Genomic DNA, 12427 nt, shown 5'->3' with positions numbered 1-12427 from the left:
CCTTCACAATTCTTGGAAGCCTTCCTTGAACCATCAAGGTAAGATGCCTTTCTTATGTCCTCTAAAAGACCACATTTCCTCTAGAATAAGATTTATCACCTCAATCAGTACCTAATATAATTTCTATTATAAAATAGGCACTCAATACATATTTACTGAATGCTAATTAAAGAGACAAAGGCATGCTTAAAACCTGTGAATTCCTAGAAAATTCTGACCTATTTACTTCAGATGAACACTGATGACCTTCCAGAAACCCTACATTCAAGATTGCAAGGAGTGAGTCTTTTAGAAGTTATTCCTAGAGAAGACTTTAAAAACTCTATTGACTCACTCACAGTTCAGTGTTATGGACAGAAAAAATGATTCTCATGGTCTCCAACTGAAGTGATTTGATTCCAAGGGCAAAAAAAGATATAGATTTATTATTTAAAAGAGATCATAGCACTACTAGAAAGTATAAGTAAAATCATACCTCTTGAGTTCACCATTACAAAATATTTCTAATAATAAAACCATAAAACAGTAAGGGCCATGATTTGAACATGAATGTCTTCATGTTCAGAAGAAATTATAACTGATCTTTGTTGCTCTTGAGTCTATTTCTCATTAAATAGTTATCAATCAAGATCCAAGGATGTCCATGAGATTATAATTTCCCATTATGGGTATTTCTGTTATTAGACCTTATTTTTGGTATAATTTTAATGCATGCCAGTTGTTATATAAATAACAGAGATAAAACCTTAAAGTTTCATTTTCTCTAAGGCTTATATATGAATGAGGCTTTTCATTTTAAAAAATCACTTGAAGATATCTTTTTAATGTCCTTGGTCTTTCTAATTTAAATCCTATTATTTCAGTGTCATTAGAATTCTTAGCATGCATATTTAGTCTCTGTAAAGTAGGATGTGGGACAAATCTTTTGTGGTACAATTAAACTGTCCCCTGAAGGACAACATAGCAGAAGGTGAGCACTAATTTAGTAAAGAAAGATAAATACTCCTTTTAAAAAGTGAAAACAAGCACTGCCAATTCTTGTATTTCATTTTCACTTTTGAAGTGGGTTAAAACAGGACAATAATTTGCATATAAGAAATATTAAATATTACATAAGATTGCTTCACCATTTAAAAGTTAATATCAGAGAGAAATCTCAACAAGTTGTCAAATGAATTTTATGGAACCAATCTTAGTTCATAGTAGTATAAAATACTTATAAACCGAATAAGAGAGCATCAGAAATATTTCCTATCTGTACTTAAAAGTATTTATGAAGTTTGCAAGAGCAACATAACTACATGAAAAACTAACTTCTAATATAAAGCAATAAAAGAAGGAAATGAAAATATGAGAAAAAAGCTATTATACTAAAAGAACTTAAATGGAGTGTGTCATTTCCAAAGAGATCTCATTCATAAATCTAAACCATGCTCCACTTTGGAAACAGTAAAAGCTAACATTCTTATATTATTCTAAAAACAGAGTATTAAGACCTTTAAGTTATAAATTTTTTTCAAATATTATATCAAGCATTTATTAAATATCCAGATTTTCTCAAAAATAATGACAAATATTTAGTGAATTATGCATTATACACTGTGAGATACATAAAGAATGAGTAAAACTATCCTTCTTGCTCTCAAGGAGCTTATCTAATGGGGATGTCAAACTACAAAATGAACAATAACAGCAGACAATAAAGTAAGTACCCTAACTACTGCAAAGTTAGATGTGAGCCCAGAGGAAGAGGATGTTTTTTATGGAATACTCCATGAACATCTATATTAAATAAAGTTGACCATAATAAAATGGAAATTACACATCATCATCAGAGGTCTTCTACCTCAGAAGTTTTTGTGGGCTGCAGGCTGTAGAGGCAGAGATAGGAGAGTAGTAATAAGGATATGGGGTTGTGTGACTTATGAGACTAAACCAGCATGGAAGCAACATAGCAGAAGGTGAGCACTAATTTAGTAAAGAAAGATAAATGCTTCTTTTAAATGCTTCTCTCTCTGCCATATTCTTCTTATCAATTCACCTCACTCACCCCTTACCACCTCTCATGTGTCCCTCCTATTCTACTGACCACTTCTCTCCTGGCTTGAATTATAGAAGAACCAACATTAAGAACACTCTGTTGGAATGCCTTTGTCTTTTAGTTGGTAGAGACTTATGTTGTCTTCCAGATCTCACTAACTTAAATCCATTGTACTCTGGGGTTTTTAGAACATCAAATATGTTCTCAATGTCTAAGTTCAAGATTTGGAAAGTAAGACAGTAAAAGAGATGGTAAACCTCCAATAAATTATCCAGAAAAGGTAATTTATAAAATTTAAAAAACTCAGTTATTGGCAACATATTGTGGACTTTTTTTTTTCCCATAAGGGCAATATGAATGAAAACAACACTTCAACAAAACCTCATTCCATGTTAAGGTTTTTTCACTCTGTGTGAAAAACTTAGCTAAATGTTAAATTGTTCAGGTATATAATTAAGAGAGAGATTTGTAAATGTCATAGGCGTGATCTTTCAGTTAAACTTTTGATCTCTTGTTTAAACTTTTACTGTATTTAATGCTAATTTTATTACTACTTTGATCATAAATCTGGATCCTAGAATTTTACTATTCTGTTCAGCAAAACTTGAAAGTAGATAAAAAATTCCAATGCAGAATGTTCTTCATTAAGTTGTATAAAATCCAACTTAATATTATGCCCTTGGCTATTATTAAAGGACACTAAAAGCAACAACCTATGAAATCTGTCCTTAAACTTTTGCAGAAATGTTGTTAAGGACACTGTTATATCTAAAATCCCAAGAGACAAATTTCCTTTAGAAGTTATTGGTAGTAAAACTTCACTTTAAACAAATTAATAACCTTCCTCCTCTCTAATCATGAAACTAGTTCACTTTTTCTACAATTGCTTACAGCTAAATTTCAAGCTCAACGTGGAAATTATTATAGGTCTTTAGGAAACTGCATTTTGTATTTTATTTACTGTTGTTAAATTTTCACTATCAATTATTTTTCCATGGTATTGATAATTTGTTTCTATTTATATTTTAATATTATTCACTGAAATATAATTTGGATATGGCTACACAAGTTCTTTGTGAAACACAGTAAAATCAAAATTGATTTCTTTCTGTTTTTTTTTTTTTTTTTTTTTTTTTGCGGTATGCGGGCCTCTCACTGTTGTGGCCTCCCCCGTTGCGGAGCACAGGCTCCGGACGCGCAGGCTCCAGACGCGCAGGCTCAGCGGCCATGGCTCACGGGCCCAGCCGCCCCGCGGCATATGGGATCCTCCCAGACCGGGGCACGAACCCGTATCCCCTGCATCGGCAGGCGGACTCTCAACCACTTGCGCCACCAGGGAGGCCCTCTTTCTGTTTTTTAAATGTGCTGATAAATACCTTAAATTCTATAAGCAATTAAAAGGCTGGATAGGTTTCAGTAATTTAGTGAGGTATGAGCTATCACCAACTACACTTTAGATGTGCTTAGTTCACGTCCAACCCTTGCTTGTAAATCTTCAATGAAATGGCATTTTCCATAGATAAATCCTAATCGTGGTAGTCAAGGCTCTCAAAAATCTGGCTTTAACCCAAACTTTTCAGATTACTCATCTTTTAAATCGTCTGCTTCTGTCAAGGGAACTGATCTTGCCTTCCTTAAAACAAGTCTCAGAATTTCCCAAGTTTTGGATTACTTCCTTACTATAACCCCAAATAATTACCCTAGTCTTTCTGCCTATTCTCAAGACCTACTTCAAGTCTATCTTTCTCTATGAATCATTCCTAGGCCATATGTTTTTCTAAATTCACTTATCACTACTTTAAAAATCCTTTATATAAGTATTTTTCAAACTGAGGTTCATAAAATCAACTCTTTGGACGTAGACTTTAAAGAAATATAATAGAGTGCATCACATTAAGAAACATGAAAAGTTGTTTTGTAAAACTTGTCTCAGTTATAAACACACATACATACCAACGTTTCCAATTTTGTGTGTCCTGGGTCTCAATACAAAATGCAATTTCTTTCTATGCATTGTGGGAAAAAAAGTTTTAGAAACACTGCTTTACAGTGTTCTATTAAATATTATCATATAATATGGTTTTAGAAAAATTTTAACATTACAAAAATAATACATTCAATGAAAAAAAATTTAAACTACACTTAAGCCAAAAAATACTAGTTTTAAATTTAACTTTTGAAGGGGTAATACACTCACAGTGTTTTTTAAAAGTGAAAAATATCAAATTCAGACTCTAAAAAGTTTCCCTTAACACCTCTATTGCCATTTAAACCTCCTCCCAAAACATGTAACCCCTGTTATATATCAACATCATTATTAGTTTGAGTATATAAAATTTCTTTATCATATAAAAGCAAATTCAGATATATAATCTTATACTCACATGTTTTATATAAAAGATAACATAATATATACTGTTTTTTAGCTTTATTCCTTTTATTAGCAATATATCTTAGAACTCTCTCCAACCAGTACATAGATGCTTTCTCATTTATGGTATTCCATTGGATGAGGTACCATAATTGATGTAACTAGACTCCTGTTAATGAACATTTAATTATTTCCAATCTCCTGATATTACAAACAATGCTGCAGTGAATAACCTTATACTGATATCATTTCATATATACACAAATATAACTAAAGGATAAATTGGAGAAGTGTTATTGCTAAGTCAAAGGTATATACGTTTTATAAATTTTATAGATTCTGCCACATTGCCTTCTACAGAGATTTTTCTAATTTATACCCCCATTGCCAAATTATCTAAGGGTCTTTATCTGCACATCTTTGCCAAGAAAGTGAATTATTAAACTGTGAGTTTATGCCAATCTGATAGGTAAAAAAATATCTCATTATAGCTTTAATTTTCCTTTATTCTACTGAGTAATGTAATCATCTGTCATATTTTAAAAGCCATTTGTATTTTTAATTTTTGAACTATCCACTCATCCCATTGCCAATTTTGCTATTTGACTGTCTTTATTTTATTAATTTCTAGAGGTTCTTTATATATTAAAGAGATTGTGGTATGTGCCCCTTGTGGTGTGGGTTTTCATGAATAGATTAGCAAGTATTTTAATTTTCTGTTGATCTCTTAAAAAGCAGCTATTATATATATTTTGTTTTCCCTTTTTCTAATTCATTCCTTTATGCTTTTACCTTTGTTAATTTCTTTCTTCTGCTTTCCTTTTATTTAACTGTGGATTTTTCTCCTAATTTTTTGAGTTGGATGCTTAACTCATTTATTTCATTCTTTTTGTTTTGTCGATGTTAAGTTTTTAAGGCTCTGAATTTTCCTCCAAGGGCAGTTTCATCTGCATCACTTAAGCTATATATAAAACTTTATTTTCCCCACACATGTCCTGCATTCATTGATGCAAGCAAGGAATATAGAAATCTAGGGTAAATTCCTCCCTTTCAACAGGTATTTTTGCTGGAGCTTGATAAGATCTACAGCAACTTTGTTCTTTGATCACATCTTTTCTTAACTTTGTGCTACACAACTTCTGCCCAATCTAAGGTGATTTTGGCTACCTAAACATGTACTTTTAAGTCTGTGGATAATATACAGCTCCTAATTTCATGAAAAATGCAGTTTATAGATTTTTTTATTTTGTTGTTGTTGTTCTTTTGTTATTGTTCTATGGTTTCCAACAGGGAACAAGGAAAAAATGTTAAGTTAAGCAACCCTGTTCATACCAGAGATCCTCTTATATATTTTCTTGTATATTTCTACGTTTCCCAGGGTCCATAGATATATAGAAGATTTTGTAAATACTTTAAAATGATGAAATGATACACTTCAGGCAATGTTTGTGCTGTAAATACCAAATCCTATCTTTCAATTTGCATTAAAAAAATTCCAAAGACTTTTCTTTTAACCACTTGGGTGCCATCTGCCTAATCCCGTCATCCTTCATCTATTTATAGGATGGAGAAGAAGAATATTCATATCTCCCAAAAAACCTGGCTCCTCAGACTAAAAATATTATGATATTTGAGAAAGTCTGAGGAAGACTTAAGCATGAAATACCTTTGAGAGATCACATAAGAAGAAACATTAGTGGTCTCCAAGGTCCATTAATTTTTTGAGTCCAACATTGCTCCTCCTCACAATTATCTGCTGGTAAATTTTGAGATAAAAAACTGAAAGTCAGTCTATGTGTTTTATGTTCTATAACAAGGTTCTTTTATTTTATTAAATGGAACAAGCCTAAAATGCAAGTTTAATTTGACTTCCCAAACTATGCTAAATGAAGGCTAAACATTCAAATATTTTCTGTATTTCCCTTAGCACAACATGCTATTATAGTTCTTGTTAGACTAAGTTTCATATGGAATGGCATCATAACTGTCAAGTTCACTGTTACATACTGTTAGAATACCAAAATACAGAAAAAAATTGTTCTTGAACTACTGATGTTACTAAGGCTATAGGTTAAAATTTATGCTAGCTGGGGTTGTAGTAAAAAGATGATGAACAGCACAGAATCATTTTCAGGTCATGACTCTGAAATTTACGAGAAATGTGGCTTAGGTTCATTACAATCTCCGAGTTTCCTCACCTAATAATGGGGATAATAATAATATTCAGTTCACAGTTGTTGAAAATATTTTTTAAATAATAGAAGTGGGGGCTTCCCTGGTGGCGCAGTGGTTGAGAGTCCGCCTGCCGATGCAGGGAACACGGGTTCGTGTCCCAGTCCGGGAAGATGCCACATGCCGCGGAGCGGCTGAGCCCGTGAGCCACGGCCGCTGAGCCTGCGCGTCCGGAGCCTGTGCTCCAAAACGGGAGAGGCCACAACAGTGAGAGCCCCACGTACCACAAAAAACAAAACAAAACAAAACACAATAATAATAATAGAAGTGGAGTGTTATCAACAGACTATACAACTCAATAAATGTATTTTTTTCTTCCTTCACAATTTAAAATCTTCCAAATTTGCCTTCTGTTCTGATACATTTGTCTTGTAAAAATTTTTTTTAAACAGGAAGGTATATGGTATTTTACCGTTTCCAAAATCCACAGAGAAAATTTGACTTTTTCTGAGTTACATCATTTTATAAAAAACTAGTCATCTGGTAAGTACTGGAAGAAGTAACTATATTACTCAAGTATAAAGTAAAATGAATAGTCTTTAAGTGATCTGAAACTTTAAAAAAATGAATAGAGTACGTAAATTAAAAGTCGAGCTCTCCTCTCATAAACTGTTCTTTGTTTGCATGTGTTTGATCAAGAATGCTGTTATCAGGAACCTGTCCCCTTATGACAAGTTAGTTTCAGTCACAGAAAGATTTACTCTCCTCGTAAAAATCTGTTTCTAATATTCTGGCATGCTATACCAAATTCTGATCAAAAAGCCACAATTATCTGATTTAAGCTGGCAGGCAAGTCATTTGTCTAAGGTTCAACTTAGCAACTCACTCCTAACTTGCCTGAATTTAATCATGAACTTTAACTTCCATTCAGAAAGAAAAAAATTTTTTAAACAGCTAAATCTGAAGAAATATTAAACTTAACAAAGACAAACTTTCAAGGCACCATTTAAATGTTAAAGTTGAACTAGATATCTTCCTTACCTATATCTTACAAAGTCCTATATTTTACCTAAAATCCCAGCTCTGTCACCTGATATTACTGTTTAGTAATTTACCTTTTACAGAGACCTATATTGCTATGTTAATGACTTTTTCAATTTGACATTTTATGGAATCAAAGACTCTTCTTTTCCCTTAAACCCACATCCATGTTCCTTAAAATAAACATTTTTTTTCTCTAAAGTCTCTAAAATCTAGACTCTACAATCTGGACAGATAATGGTTAAGAACACGGGCTCGAATCCCAGCTCTGCCTCTTAAGAGTTGTGTTACCTTGTGCCAAGTCCTTTACCATTTAAGCTTCAGTCCCTGATTTGTAATTGAATGGGGTTAATAACAATACTTACTTCATAGGAATATATACAGTTAATGCATATAAAAAGTTTGGAAGTACCTGGCTTCTAGGAATTGGTCAGTAAATTAAATTCTTCAAAAAATCTTTACTGAACACCTACTAGGGGCTAGCACTGTTCTAGGTGCTGCAGATATAGTTGCACTGATTATTAAATGTAATTCTGGCTGTTATGGAACTTACATTTCTCTTGGGGGAGACAGACAACTAAAAATACATCATACAATATAATGTCAGGTAAACATAACCATAACAAAGAGAAATTAAGAAGAGGGGAACATAAGGAGGTAAGGTGTTATTTCACACATGGTAGTCAGAAAAGGCCTCTCTGATGAAATGACATTTGAACAGAGACTGAACTAAATAAAGAACAGGCCCTGTGCATCCCAAAGTGTTTCCTAATTATAAAGATGATGATTATGGGTGATCAATAACCCGTGTACAACATGACCTTCACTCCCATATCTTTACACAGGCTTTGGGAGGTAGTGCAGGAGAAATCAGCCAGTGGAGGGTGGGCATGAGTGGGTAGGGAACTCATTAGCTTTATTATCATGAGAAAGTTAAATACTTTCTCTAATTTATATTGCCTAGTTTCCTGTACCTCTGGAGATAAGAAAGAGACTACCTTGGCCACTGTGTCCTCTAGTTAGGCATATGATGTTATACATACATTCTCATGGGTAAGAGAGAAATAAATGGAGAGAGAGAATTAAGTTACTATAAACAGAAATCATATTGAGACCAAAATAGCATTCTTTATGTAGGCTAAAAATGAAGTCTGGCAAGATGGAAATTAGATGTTTTACAGCACACTATATGGTCAAAGACATTAACTTCTTACACAAATTAAATCAAGAAAGAGATTCCAGTTATAAGAGTACAAATACTTCCCAAAGAAAGATACATACAGATAATACCATCATAAAAAAATCCATATCAATTTGTTCTCCACTCATAATTGAAAATTATTTACTTTCACAACCTCTGCTGTGTGATTTTCTTTTAAAAGAGTGATATGATTCTTTAAATCAAATGCATAACAATATTTACTACACACTGAGATAATTACTTGCATATTTCAAATATCAGTACTATAGATCAGGTTAATAGCTAGATTAACTTCGAATTTCTACCTCATAAAACAATCATATGTAGCCCCTTAATCTTCTATAGCTTTCAGTTTAGTTATTTTCATAGATAGTACTATAAAATGATGGGATATTCAGCTCCACAGCCAGTGCTGAGGGGTTGGGAGAAAGAATAATTGGCTATGTAACAGTCCAGAGAATCTACTCCATTTATCTAAGCTCATTTCATGGACAATTTTATATTATGAGGGATATAGCTTTATTTGCAATTATATGCTCCTACCCAAGCCCAGATGAGCATTTTTATGTGCCTCTTTTATGGCTTTGATCTCTCAGTTTAGACCTGGCTAAGCAAGGAGACAATGCAAATATTAGGTTGGCTTGTGAAATGAGACGTCACTATCTCTGAAAACTCAGGTGTATCTCATTAACCTAACACGGTAAAAAGTATCTTCACTGCAGTGAACTTTACTTCATATTGGGATATACTGGAATTGAGTTCATACTTTCATATGTAAAATTAAGTATACAAAACTCCTGTCACTTAAAATGCTGGAGGAAGGGCAGTGGTGAAGAGATGTCAAAGGACCCCCAGATTTATGGTTTGAGCAGCTGGGTATTTGGTGGTACCACTTATTAAAAAGGAAGAACAAATTTTGTACTTAAAAGTGATAAACTCAGTTTTAGGTGAAAAGTAGAAAATTTTTAGATGTGGGAAAGATATATATCTGAGCTGGAAATATAAATTTGCAAGTCACTGATGTATTAATAGTAAATGAAGCCATGAGAATAGATGACCTTAACTAAAAAAAAGAACTCTTAGAATTCTGTAAAACAACAGCACTTATTCATTGATGAAAGAGAAAACATTAATAGACCTTTTTATTTTTTTTAATAGAGATAAAATATGACAACCTGTTCCAGACTAAAGGAGAATTTTTATAGGTTTTTTTTTGCAATTAAACATAAAAAAAAGTGACTGGAAAAATATGAACAAAGAATGAGCCCATCTCATAATTCTAGAAAATTATGCAAGAAGGACAATTCCTTAGCCACAGAATTAATATTTAGCAACTGACTGTTAAAATCTTCTGTGAGCAGAATGTTAAAACTCAGCCCCTCAATAAAGACTGAGTAATATAATACAAGTACAAATACAGACACTATGTTCCAGACTAACAAAGGGAAATACAACAATTGTTTTTTAAGTTTTAAATTTTAAGTTTTTTAAATTTTAGGTGAATTTGGATTATATACTAGCATTCTTGGGAATAATACTTGCTTCATATTAAAAGTCATCCCTAGATATGTAAACCTCAAATCAGCAAATATTAACCTACCAGGTTTTATGACTTTCCTATTTCTACACTGTTCTTCACATGAGACGGCCCCCAAAGGAAAGGGACTTTTGTTGACCCCAACCCAATTCCTGGAACATTAAAAGTGCTCAGAAGTTAAGCCAGCTCCATTGTTCCTCCCAGGCCAGGCCCCACAGGTTTTACCTTAAAAACACAAACCTGCCTCATACCCATTCCCTACCTCGCAAATCTCTTAAAGCTCATGAAAGCAATCTGTTCTGTTATACATGTTAGAGGTAAAAATGACCTAGAACAATCTCTCACCCAGCTACCTGGTTGTACATAGTGAAGTTATGATTTACTGCCTTCGTGAAGAGTAGTGTAGTTTTAAAAAATTCCAGTGTCTTATAATATATTGTAACCTTAATGCCCAAAATTAAAATTCTAATTTACTCTTGATTGCTGGACATTTTCTTTGACTTCTACATCTCAGAATCTTTTATAAACTGAGCCTTTAAAGTCTGAACCTTATAGTGTGAAGGAAGGCCTCCAGTGTTTCAAGAAAAACTGGGAAGGAAAAAGAAAAAAACCAGGCCATTTGCAAACACTGAATAAAAAGGTAACCTATCTCCCATGTTAATAAAACCAAGGAAATTCCATGTTTTGACTATAATTGTTTCCAAACTTCCATAAATAATCTAAGAACTTTATTTACTGTGGGGAATAACTCACAAAGCAGTCTCAAAAAAAAAAGGTGAGTATATGCACCTACCTTAGGAATAGGATTCAGCAGAACTACACCTGATTTCTTAGTGATGACCTGTTTTGTTGTATAGTGATGGTCTATAAGTTGAGGGATATTTGAAAACCCAGTGCCTTCAAAGCGATACATGTTCTGGAGAAAGGACAATAAAGTAGAATAAATATGAAGACATTGCTTCAGCAACATTACGTTCATCAATAAAGTTCCATTTAAGAAAAACTATTATTGCACAACAATGTGAAGATACTGAGCACTACTGAACTATTATACACTTAAAAATGGTTACGATGGTAAAAATAAAAATAAATAAATAAAATTCCAACATGCTAAAAAAATTTACCTTTGCATCAGGAAATTAATGTTCATAATGACTAAATATAATTCAGATTGTTAAAAAAGAAAAAAGAAAAACTTACAGACCTGGAATGCATTTTGCTAAAATAATAACCAAAGGAAATAAAGCAAGGGATACATTTAAGTTAAGGAACAAGAAATATGTGTATATATGTTTGCTTATAGGTTCCATTTGATAAAATTTTCAAGATCAAAAATAATGTCAAAAGGTTGAGGAATTATATCCAATATAATAATAAGTATTTTAAGAATACCTCTGATGATCATTTATTTCCCTTTTATCAATACAGTATTGATTGGTTTTTCTACACTGGTTTTTTTACACATGTATTATTCTTTCACCAAAACCACACAGTCATTCACATTCACTTACATTTGATAAAGACATAAAATGCAGCAGACACAAAACTGCATATATCAGTATAGTCAAATCGTAGCACTTTTTGATTTCAAAACATCAAGTTAGTAACATTTTGCCAAACTCTGTCAAGACCCCTTTTCTCTGTCTTCATATTTCAAACAGGCATGTAGGTCAGTAATCATAGGGATGAATTGATGGCAGTAAGTTTAGCAAAGAAAAAATATCTTATTGGGTCTATTTTTCAATGCAAAAAGTGTTACAATACAGCATGATGTAATAAAGGCTTCCATTTGATTGCTCACAAAGAATTCACCTGTATATATATATGGGTGATGTGTACAAATACAGATACAAACGTGCTGCATTTTTAGAAAACTCTATGCTAAGAAATAAGAAATTTCAAAACTCTAAATTTGGATACTATTTACATTACCGGAAGATTATTTTCCCAGTTAAAGGATAAAAAACACAAAGTTCCTTTTCCATAATATAAAATTAGATTCAATTTACCAGAATCTAATTTATATACAACTTTTTAAATGAATATTTCCATTTCATCAAGTGA

General features: G+C 32.6%; 1 protein-coding gene across 5 annotated transcripts in view; it reads right to left on the bottom strand.

Moving 5' to 3' along the window:
* Nucleotides 1–12427, bottom strand: part of FER (FER tyrosine kinase) — a 470473-nt gene that overhangs the window by 215636 nt on the left and 242410 nt on the right. For all 5 annotated transcript variants that reach the window (XM_060093231.1, XM_060093230.1, XM_060093228.1 and 2 more), the window contains one exon: nucleotides 11157–11279. In XM_060093231.1, the coding sequence (XP_059949214.1) occupies nucleotides 11157–11279 (123 nt within the window). The remainder of the gene's footprint in view (nucleotides 1–11156; nucleotides 11280–12427) is intronic.

Source organism: Mesoplodon densirostris, chromosome 3 (genome assembly GCF_025265405.1).
Source record: "Mesoplodon densirostris isolate mMesDen1 chromosome 3, mMesDen1 primary haplotype, whole genome shotgun sequence".
In the NCBI taxonomy this organism is placed as follows: Eukaryota; Metazoa; Chordata; class Mammalia; order Artiodactyla; family Ziphiidae; genus Mesoplodon; species Mesoplodon densirostris.
Note: the sequence above shows the minus strand (reverse complement) of the source record. Positions and strands in the feature narration are given on the sequence as shown.